General features: G+C 42.1%; 1 protein-coding gene and 1 long non-coding RNA gene across 4 annotated transcripts in view; one reads left to right on the top strand and one right to left on the bottom strand.

Annotated features, from left to right (window-relative positions):
* Positions 1–3,543: 3,543 nt before the first annotated feature.
* LOC132576597 (uncharacterized) lies at positions 3,544–5,867 on the bottom strand. The gene is made up of 2 exons (XR_009555764.1): positions 5,421–5,867; positions 3,544–4,070 (listed from the first exon to the last, which is right to left on the bottom strand). It is a non-coding gene; the product is annotated as an uncharacterized LOC132576597 (long non-coding RNA).
* The window catches only part of LBR (lamin B receptor), a 78,558-nt gene continuing 61,070 nt past the window's right edge, over positions 5,650–23,137 (top strand). Inside the window, exons 1-3 of one of the 3 annotated variants that reach the window (XM_060245897.1) lie at positions 5,769–5,867; positions 13,512–13,586; positions 14,184–14,361. In XM_060245897.1, the coding sequence (XP_060101880.1) occupies positions 14,197–14,361 (165 nt within the window). In that variant the 5' untranslated portion in view covers positions 5,769–5,867; positions 13,512–13,586; positions 14,184–14,196. Of the gene's footprint in view, positions 5,995–13,511; positions 13,587–14,183; positions 14,362–23,137 lie in introns of all 3 variants that reach the window. The other 2 variants (XM_060245878.1, XM_060245888.1) reach the window with 2 other exon arrangements.

Below are 23,137 nucleotides of genomic sequence, written 5' to 3' on the forward strand. Positions count from 1 at the left end.
AGGCTTTTAATGAAGTTTTCTGAAGTGGAGCAACAAGCAAACATCTTGAAATATGAGACAAATGTATATTTTTTTTCAAATAAAAGCACGGATCAGAAATACACAGTGCAATCTTAAGAACACATTCCTGTAGGACAGTTCATTTGAATAGACCCGAGCAAGATTTTTGAGTTAGACTCGCTTTAGATAGCACTGGCACTCTGCAAGTGAAACTTTGTATTAGTAAGTGGTCTTGTTCCTACTGTTGGTTCCCAACATGAGAACTGTTCTAAATGTGTCTGCAGAGCCGGCTCACCCACTAGGCAAACTAGTCAGTCGCCTAAGGTTCCAAGAGGAGGAGGTGCCGAATTGGGCTCCTCCCTTCCCGGTGCCCATGGCAACCACCTAGTTTCTTGCCTGCCTGCCTCCCTCCCCATCACTGCCACCCACCCCTCCCTTCCCTTCCGCCCCCCCTAGCATGATCAGAGGAGCGTGCCAAGGCTGGGCCCTATTGGCTTTGATGCAGCTGGCGCAGCATCTAATTCTTTGAAGCATCTAATTCTTTGAATTCTTTCCAGTTCCAGGAAGGAGGGGGGAGAAGCCTGCTCCCCTATGCACTTCAAAGGATTAGATGGCACACTGCCCACATCTATGCTGGTAGGGCCCAGCCTTGGTGCAGCGTGCTCTGATGGGGGGGGGGGGACAGAGCACACCACTGCATTTCAGCCTTGTGGAGGGAGGGGGCAGCGGGCAGGGAGCCTGCCTGGGATGCCATGCACTCTAGAGCCGGTGCTGTGTGTCTGCCAGATAAAAGAAGCATGAGTATATGTTATCCTGTAGTCCACATGCATGGGCAAGACTCTGTCTTTAGACACTGCCATTACAAAACAGGATTACACTAGGGTCCTTTTCAGAATTACAACTGTGCATACCCAGAGCCCACACTGCCAGTAATATTTGCAATATATGTGGTCACCATCTCATGTCAATTGGATGTTTCATATGAATAGGGCAACAGACGGATTTTTCCATACATGTAAGCATTACTCCAAGCAAACAAGATCCCAAGGATTCTGTTTGTGGTGCTTGTCAAGAATCCTCAATCCAAGGGATTCTTGGTACAGGCCAGCAAAGCACAAAATTACAAAAAAAATCCAAACTTGAGATGTGTGCCCACACACTCATTAGTTCTGGAAACTGCCACCAGCTCCTTGGACAACCCATTACAACGCACTCAAATTTATTACTCTTCACAGTTAAGTCATAGATAGCAATTTCCAATTCTGATGTTTATTGCCTTTGCTGTTTTTTTCTGCTCAGTCAACCCAAGCCAACAATTACCAGACCGCAACTTGTTATTCTTTTAATCTGCTAAAAACCATTTTACTGTTTTGCATACTAATTCACTGCCCACTCTCTATGTATGTAGGATTGCTAATTCCATCCCATACAACTGATTGTCTGACGAAGTGTGCCTTTAGCACATGAAAACTTACATTCTCAATAAAACTTTGTTGGTCTTAAAGGTGTCACTGGACTCCAACTTTGTTGTACAGATTCAAGTGGATAGCTGTGTTGATCTGAAGCAGAAGAACAAAGTTTGAGTCCAGTCACATCGTTTAAGATCAACAAAGTTTTATTCTGGATATGTGCATGCACACTTCTTAAACTTCGTTCAAAGAGAACAGATTCAAACAAACTGTTGTGAATAAAGCAATCTTGGTGATTGAATTGCCTTTAGGATGTAAGTCTGCAAAACCTATAATTTTCCAGATGAAGAAACAAAGCAAACAATTCATATGAGCTAGTAGTATGCTTTGCTCTATTGCTGTAAGGTTTGGGTTGCTTTGTTGTTGTTGTTTTTGCTACAGCTCCAAAATGCCTCTCACAGAGGGCTTTTGTCCAAGAAAATAATTTCCCTTGTTAATAAAAATGCATACTTCACTAAGCTACTTTACATGGCCATAGAAAAATCATCTTCAAAAGGCTAACAGGAAATCAGTTGCACACTTTCAGTTACCATGTTACAGGTAATGATATACTTTTTAAACCGAGTGTCATAACTAAAATATACAAAACTATACTAAGTATTGTACATACATGTCCTTATATTTCTGTATAGGAAAAGAGACTTTAATGCAAGGGTGTTTCAGAATCCAGTTCAAGAATTTGCTCTATGGGAAAAGATTTTAAAAGCTCAGTGAAAAATACCTTTTGTTCTGCCTTTGATCATAAAGTAAGGAAAAACTCTGAATGTTGCAAATTTTCCCCAAGGCTAAAATAAATAGATACAACAAATAGAATGTAGAAAAACGCAACCCCCCTGAAATGACAGGTAGTAAAAGGCATGCAGATTTGTTAAAAGGAGGAAATGCAGATGTTGAAACAAAGGCATTGGAAGCTCAAGGATTCAAAGGCTTGCTGAACACAGGAAGACAAATAAGAAACATTCTACTTCAAAGCAACACACATTTTCAAATAAAAATATCTGGAATTTTCTTGGCTGAATCTGAAATACTGCCTGTGAGGAGGGCTGCATTATTATTTTTAAATCATCCTGTCACAGGGTTTCTTCCTGTTTTAATTCTTACATAAATGTTTTCCGATGCAATCTCTACAAAACTAATAAGACTGTTTCCCTCCTCCATGTTGGCTTCCAAGGTGTTAACAATTTTGGGAGGAGCTTTTGCATGACATTGTACAGTCCTCAGTAAACTCTGTCCTACTCCAATTTTTTGGGAAGAATGCTGTCTAAGTGTCTTGAAGAAACAGTGCTCATTTGTCTAATCCTACAAAGCCATTTTTCTACTGTACACTCATTTTCATGTTTTTGCCCAAGACCACTGCAGGGCAATTTGCTGGCTCCCCACCCCCAATCACTGAATGTTGCAAATAATATCCACGGATGTATCAACGGATACCACTTACTTATTTCCATTCTAAATTATACAGAACCATGTGGTACATGAGAGTAAAAAGAGGTGGAGAATCTTCACTTTCTAGGTTGCCAATGAGAATGTAGGCCAATTGAACAGCTGACTGAATGGCAACATAGTTGCTTACAATATCTACAGGAATAAGTGGCTGAAGGCCAGCAGTCCACCTCAACATGGTGCCCATTTGCTTCTTGTGTTTTAGTTACTTGCTCATTAAATTAATATATTATATGAATATATAGTTTTATTCCAGGATCTCTCACTAAAGGGTAAAGAATGCTTTCTTTAATGAAACAGGCAAACTATTGGCCATTTAGAATGTCAAAAGCCTAATTTTGTGTCAGCTTTGAATATATTGGGGAAACTGTTTAAGAATGGGATATTAAGCAGCCTTCCCTCATCTTGTTTATGAAGACTCTTTCAGTACATTATAAACTACCGTAATAGTTCAGTAATTGTTTGTTTATTCGACCTCATCAACAGGTGGGAGGGGATGGAGATTATTTTTTCCTCACAAGCATGTCTGCCTATCTGGTTTGTGCATTCCAAGTATTACATTACTGTGATTTTTCAACCTCTGGGCATTAGGTATAGTAAACTTTAAGAATCTTCTTCAAAGAATATCAACTTTCAAATTTAATTCCTTTTATTAAAAAGCTCTTTTGACCACAAGTTTTAAGTATAAACAATCAACAGAATAAAATATACGGTAATAAAATCCATGACAGAATAAAATTAGACTACTCATACACAATTTTCATATAAAGTGTTAACAAATTAAAACTAGCCTCGATAGCACCTTAAAGAAATCACTATTGCAAAAACAGAACGAGTTATTAATGTTGTAAAAAGGTTCCAGGGTGGAATCTACCCATGTGAAATCCATAACCCAGTGCTGGGGTTGAAGAACTATCTTAGTATACTAAGATACTTTGTCAAACTTGGACTCAAGGGTTGAAATTGGTAATTTAAAAATTTTATTTAGACAATTTCTGCCCTAAATTGTCAATTATAAACCTCAGGCCAGTGAGATGAAACCAATGGTACAGTTATATGAATTCAGTGAACTAAAAGCAAGGTTAAATCCCTACTACTGCTTTTCCTCCAGCATCTTTCCAGTCCTCAGTGGGTTGGTCTCTTTCAGATATACCATATCTATAACAGGAAGATTGCAAATCACTAACTGTCAGTCATCCAGTTGAGGTAATCTATAAAAACAAAGTTAAACTATACAGGGAAATTTCAACATGCATACTAAAGATGAAAAACTGAATTATTCCTTCTGATTGCTTTAGCATATGGTTAGATGAATAGGGAAGGTAATGGCAAACCACCACGTAAAAAGTCTGCCCTGGAAACATCATCACCCCAGAGTCAGAAACAAGTGAAACTTGCACAGGGTACTACCTTTACCTTTTTAATGTATTCCTCTAAAAATGCATACCTCTAAAAATGCATTCCTCTAAAAATGCATACATTTTGAAAATTTATTACATTTTTAACTGAGAGGCACTGGAAGTTATGGCCATGTCCTCTACTGTGGAAGCTATTCTCTGCATTTTTTCTCATAAGGAATACCATAGTATATGTTTTAGGATATATTTCTTTATAACCACTATACAAGTTTTGGTGTGTGAGGGAGGCACCTTTAACAATTCCAGAAAGTCATTACTTCCCATTTGTTTTGTGCACATGTGCAGACCTTGTGTGAGGGAATTGTTATTATATGAAGGCAATGTTGTATATATCTATACTGTTTTTTAATTATTATTATTTTGCTGTCAAGTCACCACCAATTTATGGTGACCCCAAAGGGTTTTTGAGGGTAAGAAACATTTAGAGGTTTTCTAGGCAAGCGACATTTGCCATTGCCTGACTCTTTGTAGCAACTGAGACTTCCTTGATGGCCTCCCAGGGATGCCAGCCTCTATGTGGGACCTTGGGAGCCCCCAGAATTACAGTTTATCTCCAGATTACAGAGATCAGTTTCCCTTGAGAAGATGGTTGCTTTGGAGGGTGGACTCCATTGTATCCCACTGAGGTCCCTGTTCTCCCAGGGGTCCAACCCCAAATCTCCAGGAATTTCTGAACCTGGCAACCCTATCGCCCATTCAAATATTAACCAGGGTCAACCGTGCTTACTTCCGAGATTATCTGACCAGGTCGAGCAAGATAATGGCATGTACAGACATATCATTCCATATACTTTTTTTTTATATTGAGCGGTTTTCCTTCCAAAAACCCCTAATTGTTTCGCCACAACTCTACTTAACCTTCATCTTCCTTACTGAGTTCCTGTCCTCTTGTGAGACAGAATTTTAATTCTGAAGAGAATAGGAGACTCCTTAAAGATTTACTGCTAATCTTTAAGGTACCATTTTTTCTGCAACAAATTAACACAATGCCCGAGCACTATTAATTCCGAAGAACAATCTATTTCTGCTACGCATTTGTTTAAATTAAGTTACTCTACAGAGAAGCAAGCGAAAGTCTGCTTCCATTTACCTAGCTCCGCAGCGCGCGAAGCTGCCGGTATTAAACCACAGAAGAAAAGGTTTAGTAGTCGATTTCATGTCATTTCATTTCATTTTGCCAGCAAGGTCGAAATCGTCGGCTTAAAAGAAAGGCAGAACTTGGAGAACTCTGGGAGGTTGGTACTGGGCTGCGAGAAGAAGGAACGCGCGACCAATTCGCAGCCAATAAACTGGCGCCGGGAGCGATTCAAACCCGGCGGTTTCTCCAATGGCGGCCCTTGGCGCCTTGCCTTTCGCACCTCCCCGGGATACCAGGGGCGTGGCTTGGAACGGCTCTCCTGTTCCGGCCCATAACCGTTGCTTGAAGCGGTTGGCTCCCAGTGTTATCGAGTTAACTAGTTTGTTCGCCAGCTCAGTCAAGTTTTAATTGCATAGCGGAGAGGGTTGGTGCCCAGCTACGCGGCAGCGGCCAGGCAAGGTGAGGGCGCGTGGTTAGTTGACTAGGACACACCCCTTCGGCGCTTTTCCAGGGAGGGAGGGAGGGAGGGAGGGAGGGAGGACCACCGGGTGGACGCCGCCTTTTTCGTCTCGTAAGGCCCTGCCGGGTAGGTTCGCCGCGGTCTGCCCTCGGTTTGCTCTGGCCGCCGCAGTCGCTCCTCTGTTCTTCGGTCATCAGTCATTCCCCGTTTTGAGGGTTCTTCTGTTCGTCTCTACTTTTCGCCTGGGTTTAAATCTCCGAGGCGGCCAAACCGACTCTCAGTAATCTTCGGATTTGCTCCTCTCGATAGCCGGGTGGGGGCGCCAAAGGGCCTGTAAAGGCTAGTGGGGGGGCGGGGGAGATTCTGCCTATCCGCAGGGACCAAGCGGAGCCTCCTCTCTTTGTTTCTGTTTCGTGGGGCAGGTGAAAGAAGCACACAACATCCAAGTTAGGGAGGTGTCGGGGAGGAATCTGAGGCTGTAACGCCTAGTTTCCTTGTTTTCGAGTTAATACGTATACACCGAAAAGCTCTGCATGTCTTTGAAGTAAGTCCCTCTGATTTCGGTAGAATATTCTCCTAGCTAAATGCATAAAGGACAACAGCCTCGCACTGCTCTTAAGCTGGTGTTTTCCCGACTTTGTATATCTTCGTCGCTCTGGAGAATCAGATAAAACGCAGCCTTTCAGTAGCTTGTAAACATTGGCTTTAAATACCCGTCAATCTCATTTTTATCCTGCAGTTCGTCCCACAACTCTGCGAGATAGTTTAGGCTGAAGGAAAGTGACTGGCTTGTGGTCACACTATGAGCTTCCTGCCTATGTAGGGATTTGAGCTCTACTCCAGCAGTCAGATTGCCACACCACACCTAATTGCAACTATGTGTTGGCATAGCTGGAAAAAAAATAAGTATCTTTTGCAGATTGAACAAAAGTTTTTCAAGGTATTTTAACCTTGCTTAAATTTTATTTTTTTAAAAAAATCTATCATATCCTAGGGCTATTCCACACCACAGACATTGGTTTCAGGCACATTCTCCCTTCTTCACTCTCAATTTCTGATTTATGAGCTCTTCAGCCTAACCCCATAGTGATATAATGTCCAATTTTGTGTGCTGTAACAGTTAATTTCTTTACTGATAACTAGGATTCTAAACCAGGATTCAAGCTTCAGTTTGAAGTATAGTCTCCAGTCAGGTAGGGCAGCCAAACTGGAATGTCACAAACTGGAGTTAAAAGTGAAACTTTCCTAAATTAGGAATCTTAGGAACAGGGAGAGAGAAGAGATAATGAGTGAAAATTTGAAACTAATTCACCTCGCAAATTGTGGTTTGTATGGCATGTCTAAATAGATGGTAGCATAAACTCTGGGGCCTATTTTATCAGGTGCATCTGAGTTTACATTTTGATAGTGCCAGAAGGTAGCTGTGTTGGTCTTCAATGGAACAGTTAGATTTGAATCTAGTAGCACCATAGAGACCAACAATTTTATGCATTTGATAAAAACATGTCACCATAAAATGGTGAGGCTTCGCTGTGCTACAGACTTTCTAGGGGATTTTTTTCTGCAACAAACTAAGAACATACGTATATGATTTGTTTTGATGTAAAACATTGGAAATTTGTGGTATATATCAGTTTAACTGGGCGTTAGATACTAATTTAAATACCAGAGCAATTGAAGAGTTACACTTTTGTAGATTGTATGTTATTGTCTTGAATCTGGCACTGTATTAGTATCTGCAAATATTATGTGTATTGATAACCATTTGAAGAATCCTTATTCCTGAGATCCAAACCTTTTTGAGCCTTGGAATTTTGAGAGAAGGTGGTGTTGATCCCAAATGCCTTGTGCAGGAGGTTACCTCCCTCATTTTTGTGAAAGAATCAGAGAAAGATATAAAGGGAGTGGGGATAAAAGAAGCCTGAAGGAGGAATGGAACCAGAAGCCTGAGTGCTTGTTAGTCTTCCTGATCCTCCAGCAGCTGCAGTTGCATCTGCACCCTTTTATTTGAATGAAGACAGCCAACCAGTAAGAAGCCCTGCCTTACAATGACCCTGCCCATTTTCTGAAAACCTTGGCTGGTGCTAGTGAAAGTACTGGCAGGCATGTTGGAGAACCCTTCCCTTTTCATAGGGGGTTAAAAATATTTGTTAATGTCTTCATATTAACTGTGTCCTGTTAGTTACAATTAACTGTCTTCCTGTTAGTTCCCACCTGAGCCTGCCTGGGTGGGATATAAATCCCATAAATAAAATAAATAGTTTTAATTGTAATGCTGAACCTGTTACTTCAACCTCTGGCAGAGGTTGTCCTTAAAAGGGCAGCTGCTGTGAGAGCCCTCTCCAGCCCCACCCACCTCACAGGGTGTCTGTTTTGGGGGAGGAAGGTAAAGGAGATTGTGAGCTGCTCTGAGACTCTTCCGCGTGGAGGGCGGGATATAAATCCAATATCTTCTTCATCTTCTGTCTTCTTAACTAATGGTTGGACTTTGATATTGGAGTGTCATAACTGAATTTCTGACATTTGAGCTTGAAGTGCTGAGAAGTTAATCCTCCACTGTGTTGTGTTGCTGACCAGATGTGCTAGCTAGACTGCTGCTTTTTGCCCTGATAGGGAACACAGATAGGCAGGGGTAAGGAAAGCTGGCTCTCCAGATTTTTTTTGCCCACAACTCGCATCAGCCCCAGCCAGCATGGCCAATGACTGGGGCTGATGGGAGTTGTAGGCAAAAAAAAACATCTGGAGAGCCAATGTTCCCTACCCCTGCAGATAGGTATGGTTGGATTATCCTTGACTCCCCCCCCCCCCCAGTCTGGCATTATGAATTCATGTGTTCTTGGACTTTATTGCAGTCAACTTTCTTGACCCAATTGAGGTATAAAGCAGACTCTGGCATAGATTCAACGAAGTGGAATGTATCAGTTAAGCATGCTTAACACTGTTGATTTTACTATGAAAGAAAACAACCCTAAGCAGGTCTATTCAGAATCCTACTCATCTGTTCAGTGGGCTTATTCCCGGGAAAATGTTTTTGGATGGTATTATAAGTGATTTACTTGGACTCTGTTTATTGCATTTAAGTGTTAAACTGTTTCAGCCTATAGCATGCCCTGTGAATGCACAGCGACTATCTCATTGTGCTTAGATCCAGGTGGGCAGCCCGTGTTGGTCTGAAACAATAGAACAGAGTAGGAGTCCAGTAGCACCTTTAAGACCGACAAAGTTTTATTCAGAATGTAAGCTTTCGTATGCATGTATACTTCTTCAGACAATGGAATGAGGTACAGTGAGCAGAGCTACATACAGCTGGTGGGCAGTGGTTAAGAATGCAAAGTAGTACAAAGTTAGAATATTATCTCCTATTGGTTTCCCACACAAATGCTATCCAGACCAAATGCTCTTTCAGTTAATTTCACTTTTTTGCCATTTGATTCTAACTTTGTACTACTTTGCATTCTTAAGCACTGCTCACCAGCTATATGTAGCTCTGCTCACTGTACCTCATTTCATTGTTTGAAGAAGTATGCATGCATACGGAAGCTTACATTCTGAATAAAACTTTGTTGGTCTTAAAGGTGCTACTGGACTCCTATTTTGTCTCATTGTGCTGTTAGTTTCTTTATATTCCCATGTGTGTGCTAGCTGTACTATTACACTTGCATAAAAGGGAAAATCCTACTTTTTCCATGCCTCTGTAGCTGCTCTGACACTGTGGTTACCTTTACGATCAGATGTTCATATCAGTGTCCTATGAGTTGCCTTGTGCTTTAAGTCTTATGGGTGACTACATAATCTGACACAGTGCTTACACATCCATTTCATATAGCCTGCAGGCATCAGGAGGCTAGGTCAGAGAGGTAAAATTGTCAAGATATTTTGAAAGGATAAAAACAGTCTACCTAGGACAGTCGACATTATTCTGTTTGAATGAAAAGACTCCATAAGCAATTTATCTCTACCACCTCTTAAGGAAAGCTCCTTTGGACTATGAGGGGTTTCTGACTTTTGCAGGAGAGACATAATGTAGAGCTGGTGATTTCAGTCACTTTGTGGACATATTTTGGAGGTGTATGGATTTGTATTTGAGAAAATGTATTTTCCTATGTGCAATTGCATGCACACATTGGTTGTATTGCATGATTTGGACACTTATGCATTTTTTATTATTTGAATACATAGCGTTCTCATCACATTATTGGGAGTGTATAGTGGATTGCTTAGAGTACTCTGACCCTTTCATTGTGTACTGGGGATTGCTTTAGCAGCTTCAGAGCCCTGAGGATGCAGGAAAAGGGAGAACATGTATGTCATATTCTGTGTTTTGTAATCTCCTTTGAGACTAAGCAAGAAAGACAGGCTATAAATGAAGGAAACAAATAAATGTAACATACCCCAAGAATGATTGCAAAGGTGGATCTGTTCTCAGCATTATCGCACAAAGACGGCCTTTATTGACATATATAAGAATATAAGATAGAAGTTAGCTAGGTTACATATTAAAAGAATACGCAATCCATACAGAATAAAATTAGGATTACAAGATAAAAACAAGTAGCAACATAGTAAAACCTGATACATAGAACTACTTATCAGGACAAGTAACCATATCTCTATTAAAAAAACATTTCTACTAATTCTGTTATTTTGTGGATCAGAATTATCAAGCAAGAAAGGCACCTTAAAATCATCAGAGGTGTCTAAAATTTGGGCCAATATGGAGTATAAAGATCCCGGCGGGACGCCAAATAGAGAGGACATTGGAGAAGGAGATGGGCAAACAGCCTTAACACACTCCATTTTACAGGGACAGTACCTACTTGAATAGGAAGTCCCTTGGAATCTGTCAAATAAAATGGCTGATGGAAGGGCATTGAATCTGGCCAAGGAAAAGGCTCTGTGCAATTTTGGAGCTAGAAGTTGGTAGAGATACACAGCTGGAATTTGGAACAATCCCTAAGTTTAGGGGAGAACAGGTTCTGTTGTCAAGATTGTAAAGAGTTTGTAACGCTGAGCTCAGTAGACTAGATTTTATTTCTAGAAAAGCCTCGGACTCAGAAAGCAAGGATAAGGATTCTAAGGATGGATTCAGGGAACTTATTTTAGCTTCAATGTAAGATAGCCAGCTAGAATGATCATATTCGGAAAGTAGCTGGTACAGAAAACTAAGTGGATCAGAGTTGAAGTGGAGTCGTAACCAGAATTTAATAGTGTGAACCCATGCCTTAGTAGCCAACTTATTCTGACCACACTCCAAACATAAAACAGCATAAGAAACACACATAGGTATCCCCGTGATCTTTCACAAAAAGGTAGAGTGGACACGTTCAACTGAAATGTCAACTGCATCAATCCAGAGAGGTACCCCATACAATAATTGTGCTCAAGTTTTAGCATTAAAGGCCTTAAGTGCTGCTGGCACATAATGATTACCTCTGTCAGAGAAATAAAAGCGAGATATTGCTGCAGCACTAACTTCAGCTACATTAATAGCCATTCTGTGATGGTGGGTCCACGTAGCGTTGGATTGAAAATAGATGCCCAAATATTTGAAATGCTTAACCTGTTCAAGTTTGTTACCACTAATAGTTCACTTATATTATTTTCAGGGGAAAGGAAAGACTAGTACCTTTGATTTTTCATAGTTTAGCTCCAGTCTGTTAGTCACACAATATTCGTGACAATGGTTCAGTAAACATTTTAATCCAACATGAGAGGTAGACAAGAACTGTATCATCCGCATATAATAACAAGGGAATGTGAGCAGAACCAAGTCTAGGGCTGTGGCCATCAACTAAAGATACTGTGATCCTTTCATTGTTTACTGGGGATTGCTTTAGCAGCTTCAAAGCCCTGAAGATGCTAGAAAAGGGAGAACCTCCAGAATACGTTATATTCTGTGTTTTGTAATCTGCCTTGAGACTCAGCAAGAAAGGCAAGCTATAAATGAATGAAACAAATAAATGTAACATACTCCAAGGATGACTGCAAAGGTGGATCTAATCTCACCATTGCAGCCATCTTTGTGCAGTGGCATAGCCTTTGAAATAACATCATGTCAGTATTTTTTTCCCTCTAATTGGAACCAGTTGCTGAATGAAGAATACCTTTTGATTCTGAAATTTCATTTTTTCCCACATAATTCAAAAGTCTGAAGGTTTGCATGAGCTGAAAAAAGCTCATATTAGTCTTGGTTTTGATTTGGTGTATATATTCGAAATAAAAAAACAGGTTTATTCATATGCGATAGAACAGAGATGTCAAATTCATTTGTTATGAGGGACAAATCTGACATAAATGTCACTTTGTTGGGCCAGACCATGCATGCCATAAAATGTTACATGAGGTACCAGAGATACAAACTTTATAAAGATAATTTCAGATGCCGAATGGAAGTAGGCTTGATTGGATTAGATGTGATATGTAGGTGGAGATAATAGGTGGAGATACCATCATTAGTAATGAGATAGAAAACCTAAGTTTCAGTTTGGTCCAGGAGGATGCAAAGAGTAAATGGACATAAGTCTGAAGAAGTGAGCAGTGACTCACAAAAGCTCATACCCAGCCACAGATTTTGTTAATCTTCAAGGTGCTACTGGACTCTTACTCTTTCTACAGCCATAAGAAGCCATTGCATTCAAAAACCCATGGAGGACATTTTAACCTTACAGGACATTCAGTTGCTGACCAAAGTGCTGCAGTTCTCTTACAAAGTAATTTCAGAGGGAGATTAGAAAAAAAGACTGCTGAATTTCAAATGATAATGAAGCTCAGTGCATCCTCCTGGACTGACTTGAGACCTAGGTTTCTTCTCGTGTTGCCAATGCCTGCTATTATTTGGCATCTGAAATCACTTCACTCTACAAGATATAAGGACAGATGGACTCACATTCTAGCTGTATCTGAAGAAGTGACCAGTCACTCATGAAAATTCATGCACTGCCACCGATTTTGTTAGTGATTAAGGTGCTACAGGACTCTTGCTTCCGTCCACTAATAAAGATTGCAAGCTGTGCCTTTAGGTTTCTTTTATTATTATTTTTCCTCATCTGTTAGAACTGGAAAGGAGGATCCCTCCAAGTGAAATAATGTGTTGCTTTCAGACTGGACAAAATCAAAAGTTTAAGCAGCAAGGTGGGGAGGTATTGTGAAAAGCAGCCAGTGAGGTGGGAGGGGAGAGAGGGAGACCACGTGTTGAACTGGAATATATGGAACCATAAATGTATTTTAAATACTTAGCCATCTACTTCCAGTCATTAAACCATGGAATCGAATCCAAGTTTTGTAATTCCTAATCAAGGTATTTTTGAAAGAAAATAAAATCCCAGATAGGCACATAGAAATCTTTTTTTTGGGGGGGGGGGGGAAACAAGCAAAAATAATTTCCCTTTAATTCCTCTTATCTCAGATGCATCTCTTTCCTGCCCTCTTCCCTTTTTCAGACATGCTTGTGTGTGATCAGGTCTGAAAATATACAGCAGAGCAGGGTTTGTCAGAAGAATCTCCCCCCCCCCCCCCCAAAAAAAGAGAAGTGTGTTTGCACAGGAAAGTATATACCTGGAATAAAACTTCGTTGATCTTAAGCTGCCTTGGGACTCCTTTTTCTTGTGTGTTCCCTGTCTTATCTTCCACCTCCCTCCCTCCAGGCAAGAGAAGATAGACTTGGCAACAAAGCAGCAGCCCCAGTGGAGAAAGGCGAGAGCAGAGGCAGCTTTTCTCTGGTGCGCAGATGTGTGTTTTCTTTTTCATTTCCCCTTCTTCCATCCTAAAGGAGAGTAGAGGCTTGGAAGAGAGCAGCCCAAGTGGAGGGAGCTTTTCTCTGCTACATGTGCATGCACTCTCTTTTTCCTTCCCTTTCACATTTTTCTTAAAGGAGGAAGAGAGGCATGATGGTGGTAGTGACCTAGAGAAGAAGGCAAGAGACAGCCGGTTGCCTGGGCCAGATGCATTCTGTGGCCCTCATCTTTGATACCCCTGCTGTAGAAGATAGAAAAGACCAGACCTAAGAGTTGTACATATCTATTGTAATGTTAGCTAAGCAATACTACAAAGTAATTAGGAAGCATATAAAGGGAGTAAAGAAGAGTTAAAACAGTGTTATAACATTTTGTATTAATAAAAAATTACTCAACCCAAATGAGAAAATACTAAAGGGTTTTTTAAAAATTCACTTAAATTTCATTTTTATTGGAATAATTGAGGAAAGAAAACTTAAAGGATGAGAGCCATGTTCCATCTTTACTAATTCCTCCCCTGCACTTTAATGTCTCTAGACTTGGTTACATTTGATTTCTGCAACTCCTCCTCCTTTTTGATAGAATTGTGTGAAAAATGCCAACAAGGAAGTTTGCTGATGAAGAAATTGTGATGGGCCGATGGCCAGGAAGTGTTCTTTTTTATGAAGTACAAGTGGCTAACTATGACGACCGTACTCATCTTTACACAGTAAAATACAAAGATGGAACTGAGCTTCAGCTGAAAGAAAATGACATGAGGGTAAGCACTTCCAAAAAGTGTATGATTATTAGATTTAGAAATTTTATTTTGCTTACTGTTGAAGGTTTGGTTGGCAATTCAATAGTAAACATTGCTGATGTTCTTGCAGTACTAGGATAGAGTGATGGTTTTTAATGTTGCCATGATGCAACAGCCATGATAACCGACTTTTCATATTTGCTTGCTGGCTCATGCTTCTTTAACGTTAGTTTGATTTTCAGTATGAATAATTCAGTGTATTAAAGCATGCACATTCAAAACATGGAGTTTGATCCTGCAATGAAACGGTACTTTCTGCAGATTGGAAGGGTGATGTTTGCCAGTCCTTACACTCACAGCATACCCACACATCATGTCAAGCACTGTCCTTGAAATTCTAATCTCAAGGACAGTGTTTGGGGAGCTGGATTGGGAAGGGAGGAGAAGTTTTTATTATGGATCAGTGGATTCAGATTATTATGTTTTTGTTGATATTACAGCCACTGATTTCCATTTTAGGATAAATTTCTGGTACTTAGAAATATTAGTATGTAAGGGGGTGTGCAAAAAAATAAATATTTTTTTGGCTCTGGTATAGTGAACCCCCCAAAAATCAGTATTTTATGATATTTCTGAATCCCAATACTGGCGTGCAGGGCCTTTTTTTATAGCAGGAACTCTTTTGCATATTAGGCCACACACCCCTGATGTAGCCAATATTCCTGGAGCTACCAATAGGCCCTGTACAAAGAGCCCTATAAGCTCTTGGAGGATTGGCTACATCAGGGTTGTGTGGCCTGATGTGCAAGGGAGTTCCTGCTACAAAAAAAACCCTGGTGGTATGGTATTTGGATTTGGGATTTTCTGGGAATCCTGGGGTTTTTCCCCCAGCTCCATTATACCCTATGGGGACAATTATAGTCAGTGGGTCCCCATAGATTTTAATGGAGAATCAGTCTGGGGGTATCTGGGCCTCTGGGGAGGCTGTTTTTTGAAGTTGAGGCACCAAATCTGCAACATAACTGCAGGTACCTCTACCTCAAACATCGCCCCCCCCTCCATTTCAGAAACATTGAGCAGGGGGTCCAATTCTATGGGCCTTCAAAGAGGTGCCCCCATCCTCCCTTGGTATCAGTGGAGGGGAAAGAAAGGTGTTTTTGAAGGGAAAGAAGTCCCTAATGTCTTCTCCAGCTGTAAGTGATCTCTGAAGGCATTTAAAAGCTTGTAGACCCTTTAAACACCTCCAAACAGCAAGTTCACCTGGAAGAGACTGCAATCCCTCTAAATGCCCTTTAATTTTTACTACCTGGTGGTCCCTGGTGGTTAAGGGTTGGCCATTTCGGATTGCCAAAAAAAAATACCCAAATCTATATCTGGCTGAAATAATAGCTGGAAAATACTGATAGACATTTTGGGTGAGGGGGGGGTTGGCCTCAGATATAGCAGAATGCACACCTCTAGTTTGTGAGTACAAGATAACAGTATACTAATGTTTATAAATTGAATTGTTGGATCTATTGCCAGATTAGTAATCTGAAGGCTGGTTTGGACCTGTGTGAAGTCCTGAATACTATACAACTTTGATAGGATTGAAACTGCAAATTTATTGTTTGTGTACAATGAATTTTAATGATTTTTCTGTATTTTATTTTAACATTTATTTTAGCTGTTGTTAGCCGCCCTGAGCCCAATAGGGGAGGGCGGGATATAAATGAAATACATAGATTTCAGATGCACATTTCTGGCTTACTGAATCCCTGGTACATTGAATCTCTGGGTCAGTTTAAAATAGTTTAATGCCTGAGCAGTAGTTAGGAGAGAACTGTAGAGAAGAGACAGGCAGACTTGAAGCTTCCTCTTTTAAACAAGGGTCTATTAATCATCGTAACTGTATAATTAAGTCAGTCAATGTTAGTGTTGCAGCTATCCAGCGCTTCTTTTACAGCAGAGGCAATCAGTTTATCCCAGCCGCGCTAAAAATCTTTAAGGCTAAAGTGATACCACAGCTTTTATATGGGGTCCCAGTGTGGATCACAGCCTTGGATAATAACATTGAAGGTGTCCAATCAAAATTCCTACGGAAAATTCTGGGATTCCCAAAGTGCGTACCATATGCAGTTTTGTGTTTAGAAACAGGGACGAATCTTGTGGAAACACAAGCATGGCTAATGTCACTTAAATACTGGCTTCGGCTACATTTCCACTCTGACTCAGAGAGCCTTTTATATCAACTGCTCTCAGAATCTAATTTGTCAAATTGGCTAGTATTTATTGAGAGGAAAATAAAATCTATGGGCATTGATTTAGATTCACTTCTTATGCTATCCTTAAAAGAAGCTTTTTGAAACTTAAGCTCAGAATTCTAGATATTGAAATGCAAACGTTATATAGCCTGGCCAACAAGTCCTGCTCCCCGCTGAATTTTGAACTTCCTCTTTCAGTAGGGAAATTAGCGTTGTATTTCTCCTCTCTGCAAGCTCCACAGCGACGGCGTGCATTCTCGTTAACAAGATGTAATGCATTAACATCTGCTATCCTATTTGGTAGATTTAACAGGATTGAGTACTCTAATAGATACTGTCTTTGTAATTCCAAGTGTATTGAAACTATTTCCCATGTACTACTGAACTGTCCTCTTTATGAAGATATTCGTTGTATATACTTGAAAGATATCTTAGCAGATATGTTGGGCTGTGCTGATTCAGGCAAAGTCCACAAACTTTTAAATGACACTTGCGCTGAGGTAACTTTAATGGTGGCTAGATTTCTCCAACAGGCCATGGAAATACGACAGAGAATGGTTCTGGAATGACCACATTTTACCTTTTAATTATTTAATTTGGCTAAACTTGACTCATATATATTTTACTTATTTTATGTATTTTAGCTCCCTATGTACTTTATAATCTAGGATTTTATATTATTTATATTGCTATTTTACTGCTAAATCTGTTTTATGCCAATAAAGGCTTGCTATTTGCTAAAAAACAAGGGCCTATGGCCAGAACTAATTTTTTAAAAAGTGGAAAAGAACTTGCAGGAAATGCTTGAAAATACTGTCATAAGGTCAAAGTAAGAACCTCATGTGGAGCAGGTACCTTAAGTGAGTAAGCCTAGGTCTGTATGCCAAACAAGTCACATGTGTAATACATACCACATTGTGAAGGAGTTAAGCACTTGGAAGATAGTTGCCTATTTTACATATGTGGAATGCAGAGAATTAGAAATTACTTCACCAGGGAAACTGTTGAATGCTTAACAGAACTCTAGCGCAAGAAAAGGAAAGTAGGCAGAGTGGGGCAGGGTACTAGATGGACTTAGAGGTAAAGTCAAAATAAATTTGCTATCACTAACTGACTTGAGAGACTAAACTAGTTCATAGGTATTGTTCCTGGTCAGTGGTGCCAATCATTCTCCCAGGTCTGATACCACTTCTGCTAACAGCTCGACATCCTGGCTTGATACTGCAAGCCGTTTTGTTTGCAGACAGGTAGATCAAGTCAAGCACTAAGACATCTGAAGGAAACAGAAAACCTTAATGTCATTGCTACAATGGCTTTGTCAGTCATTAACACTTAGATCAAGATGGGGTAACTGGCATATCACAAGCATCTGGATTTCTCCTAGTCCCCCAGCTTTTTTCATAAGAACATAAAAGAAGCCCTGTTGGATCAGGCCAATGGCTCATCCAGTCCAACATTCTGTGTCACACAGTGGCCAAAAAACCCAGGTGCCATCAAGAGGGCCATCTGTGGAGCCAGGACGCTAGAAGCCCTCCCACTGTGCCCTCAAGCACCAAGAATACAGAGCATCACTGCCCCAGACAGAGAGTTCTCCCTCAGAGTCAGAGGACGTGTTAATGGGTTATTCCCATGGTTCTTTGGGGAGGCAGGAAAGACTTTTTTCTTTTTCCCTTTGGTGCCTTTGGAATAACCCTTCGCTTTTAGTGTAGTTACTGCCTCTCAGGGAGTAGCAGCACCTAGGACTAGGCTCTGCTTTTCTGCTCCTTTTCTAGGAATTCCTCCTCTGTTTCTTTCCTTTCTCCTATATTCCTTTGCCTTGACTCTCCCCACCCCTCCACCCCCGCTTCTTTACCTTTCCCACTCCACGGGACATCGAACCGAGTGCCTTTATTTCCATGGTGACTACCGAGGCGGAGGGAAGCATCTGTACCACTGATGCGGCAATGCATGACTCAGTTGGAGCCGACATGCCTTCAGGGCATGATCGTGCCATTGCAGTGGGAGCCGCAGCAGTAGCTGCAAAACAGAAAAAGAAGTGCCACAGAACAGAGGATGGTCTAGGACCGTCGGGGGGCATGACAACAAGCAGCAGCCATCTTGGGGGACAGCAGTTCCCGCCTTCAGGGTTTGGCTCCAGTGTCACAGGCAGCGCTGCAAGAGACAGCATGCGGAGAGACTTCCACTTTGGAGCGACTGCTTCTGCTTCTCTTGGCACCAGTAACATTCCTGTGGCCCCAGACACAGGCAATTCAGACTCCTTCCTGGAACGTAGAGACCTGGCAACTGTGATCCATGCAACGGTCACCTCGAGGCTAGACTACTGTAATGCCCTCTACATGGGGCTGCCCTTATACCGAACGCGGAAACTGCAGCTAGTGCAGAATGCGGTGGCCAGGCTTTTAGTGGGACTACGTCGGTGGGAACATGTACAGCCTAGGCTGCGGGACCTGCACTGGCTGCCGATTGTGTACGGAGTTCGCTATAAGGTGCTGATTATTACCTTTAAAGCCCTATATGGTCGAGGACCTGCCTACCTTAGGGACCGCCGCTCCTCATATGTTCCTCATAGAGCACTGAGATCTAGTTCCCCAAATCTTTTAAAAGTCCCTGGACCAAGGGAGGTTAGATTGAAAACAACGAGGGAGCAAGCCTTCTCAACAATGGCTCCCCAATGGTGGAATCAACTACCAGAAGAGGTGTGAGCCCTGCGAGACCTAAATCAGTTTCGCAGGGTTTGCAAAACTGCCCTCTTTCAGCTCGCATTAAGATGAAACCCGGGAAATGACATCTAGCCATCCTATACATAGTTTGAACTGTAGCACCGAAATTTATAATTTACAATGGTCTAACTGTCTATTTAATTTTAACTTAATTTATGAATGTAATTTTATCTATTTTAATTGTTTAATTGTTTTGTAGTAGTATTGTATTTTACTGTAATCATGGTGTATACCGTGTCATGTTAGCTGCCCTGAGCCTGCCTTTGGCAGGGGAGGGCGGGATATAAAAATAAACTTATTATTATTATTATTATTAGTCCTCCAACAGTTTATTCAAGAGGAAATTACCAGATTTTATACTGGTTTTGGATTAAGTGTAGCAGGAGCACTTTCCCCCACCAATCTCCCCAATCCTCAGCTTCCCTGGCCATCCAAAGCAGTTCGCAAGGCTGCTGCTCTTTTCAGACCCAGACTGAATACAGAGGCAGAGGCAGACTCTTCAGAGTCTGAGGGGGAGGGAAGAGGGGGAATTCCTCTCAGATGAGGAAGAGCAAGAACAGCCCAAGGTGCTTGAACTTCCCAGCCATCTTTTTAAATCTGAGGACTACCAGTACTTAGTGGCTAAGACACAGACATCCCTTGAGATCTGGGATCTTCCTGCTGAAGAGGGACCTAAGCCTTTGCAGGCTAAGAGGTTCAGGTCCAGAACTAGTGGTAACATGGAGTTTTTAAACCCAAGGATGAACTTCTGAAAAGGTCTTTCCTTTTCCTCAATTTTTTTGAAAAACAGATCTGACTGGGAAAAGCCCTCTTCCGCTAGACAATTCCCTCACTTAATGAAAAAGTTGTATGCCTTACCTGTGTGTACTGCTGAGCTTTTTCAGGTCGTAGCTGTGGATGGTCCCGTGGCAGGTCTGCAGTCCTCGGGGCTGTCAGAAGATGGCCATGGCAACATTAAAGATGCCTTGGATAAAAAGGTGGAGGTTGCCCTCAACAGAGTCCATGAGTCTGTGGCTATGATGGTGTGGGCGTCTTCAACAGCTTTGCTAGTTTCCAGGGTTTCCATTGTATGGCTGCGCAAGCTCTTGGAAATGATTCCTGAAGACAACAGACATGGTTTGGGAGGAGTTAATCGCCTCCTCAAGGCAGCTTCCTTCACAGCTGATGCAATTCGTGACGTCATCTCGGCTGCTTCCAGAGCCATCGCAGCCAACACTGTGGCCAGAAGACTGCTCTGGCTGAGGGTATGGTCAGCTGACCTATACTCCAAGTCTATCGTTGCAGCCTATCCCTTTTACAGAGAGAAGCTCTTTGGGGAATCCTAGGAAAGCATCTTAATAGAAACACGAGACAAGAAAAAAGCCATGCCTAGATCTATCCATCCAACAGCCATTTTTTTCCAACCACTCATTGCCCAGATTTTGACAGGAGTCCAAGAGGTCCTCGTGGGAGAGCTCCAAGTCTGCCTTCAAGCGTAGCTCATATGGAACCAAGTTCGGTAAACCTTCAGCAAGTCCAATAGGTCTTACCGGGACAACAATAAACCCAAACAGGCATGACTACACCACTCTTCAGATCGGAGCACATCAACTCCACTTCCTTCCAGCCTGGCAAGCCTCATAGGCAGATTCTTGGGCAATAGAAATTATTTCTCAGGGTTACTCCATCGAGTTTTCCACTTTTCCCACCAACAGATATGTCAAGTCTTCTCTGGTCAGGAATCCCAGCAAGCGGCTCATCGTTACCAACATCTCTTGGACATCCAAGCTATCGAGCCAGTTCCCTGGCAGGAACTGGGCCAGGGGCTCTACTCCATTCTATTCATGGTACCCAAGAGGAATGGTGACTGGAGGACCATTATGGACCTCAAGTTCTTAAACTGTCACGTCAAGCTGCGACGTTTCCAGATGGAGACACAGAGATCCATTGTGGAAGTGCTCCAACCCAGAAAATTTCTCTCGTCCATAGATCTGACCAAAGCCTACCTCCATGTGTCCATCCATCCATCTCACAGATGCTTTCTTTGTTTCTGCATAGAAACTTTCAATACAGAGCGCTTTTGTTTGGCCCTTCCACAGCCCAAAGGGTATTCGCCAAGTTTCTCATCAATCCAATAGTTCACCCCAGGCGGCAGGACATTCACGTGCATTCGTTCTCCCTCTGAGGCGGAGGCCATCTCTGTGGGTTATTTGCATCCATCCTTCAGCGAGGCAGGAAATACTTTTTTCTACTTCCTGATGGTGCCTTTGAAATGACCCACCCTTCTGTTCTTTTTCTGCCTCTATAGGGAAAGCAACTTAGATCAGGCCTTGCCTTTATCTAACTCTTAAACTCTAGATTTTTCTTACGTATTTCCACTCATAACTACCTTTATATACTTCCTTTAATTCCTTCATTGTTCTGCCATATTCTAACTCATTTTGGTGAAGACTAACAAATAAAATCTGCTGCATTCTCCCTCACAGGAGAATGTTCCTCCATGTTCTGTGTTTCCTTTTTATATCTTATGACTTTTCTCCTCTGCACCCCTCCCCCTCTCCAGAGGCCTACAGATGATTGATGCTTTTTTGCACTTTTGAAGTGCTCCTGCATAATATATTTTCTCTCACCAAATGGTGGAGGCAGAACACTCATTTCTGACTGACAAGGAGTCAGAGGCGTCTGCAGCTGTGATTGCTGCATACCTTTTAGGCAGGGCCGTCATGCCTTCGTGACTTATTCATGCCGTCCATCTCGACGGAGCCTAGCAGTCAGCAACACTGGCAGCCAGATGACAGGCCAAGAAGTGCCATCTACTTTCAGGTGGGGCCAACTTGCCTTCGTGGCTTGTTTGTGCTATCCATCTCAACAGAGCTCAGCAGTCAGTGGCAGCCGAATGACAGGCCAAGAAGCGCTGCTTGCTGGTAGAGTATGCCAGTCCTTCAGGGCTGTCAGTAGCTGGTGGTGGCCATTTTGGAGGCTCAGAGTCTGCATCTACTCCATTCCCTCCACATCAACTGGCCCTGGCAATGACTGACAGTGACAGAGGTGCCTGTTCAGCATACCAGACGGAGCAGGGTCCTCACAGAGCCGCCTTCCTCAGTGGTAAAGTACCCAATTCTGGGAGTTTCTTTATTCCACATTGGGGTGATGTGAAGCTTCTGCAGAAACATGCAAGAGGGGATGGCTTCTTTCTGCCCTAAGATGGCACTTATTTCACATGGCTCTGATCAACCTCCTCAAACTTCTCAGCCCCTCCTGCCCTGGGCCACGAAGGCACCCAGATAGGCTGTTACCCATACAAAGAGATGGAGAAGCCCTGGAGCAGAACCTAGGTCCTCTGACTCTGTGCCTGATGACTGGGAGGAGGGGGAAGAAGCCTGTAGCAACCCTTGCATTTCATGCTTACCTTCCACATTCATAGGAGCTTAAGGCTTCTTGTAGAAAGGTTATGGTCATGAGTACTAATGAATTTTCCCTTTCATACTGTGGCTGAATATTTGAATGTCACCTCAGGGTGGAATGGGGCAAACCTGACCCAAATGGACAGTTTCCACATTTGTTTAAATGCTTTATGCTCTGTCTAATTATGCAGATGAGTTATTACAGGTTTCCCCAGTTGACGGCCCGTGGCAGCATTGTAGTCTACTGGTCTGCTTCATGAGGATGGTGAGAGCTTCCACTACAGCCTCCATCACATCCAGAGCAACAATCGTCTGGGCCCGCAAGGTTATTCAGGTCTTGTCAGAGAACAACCTCTGCCTCCTTGAAGGCACTAGCAGGAGACTGAAGGCTGCCTTTTTTCTTGCTGATGCCACCTTAGACAGCTTAATGTTCATTTCTAAGGCCATGACT

Source organism: Heteronotia binoei, chromosome 1 (assembly GCF_032191835.1).
Source record: "Heteronotia binoei isolate CCM8104 ecotype False Entrance Well chromosome 1, APGP_CSIRO_Hbin_v1, whole genome shotgun sequence".
NCBI lineage: Eukaryota > Metazoa > Chordata > Lepidosauria > Squamata > Gekkonidae > Heteronotia > Heteronotia binoei.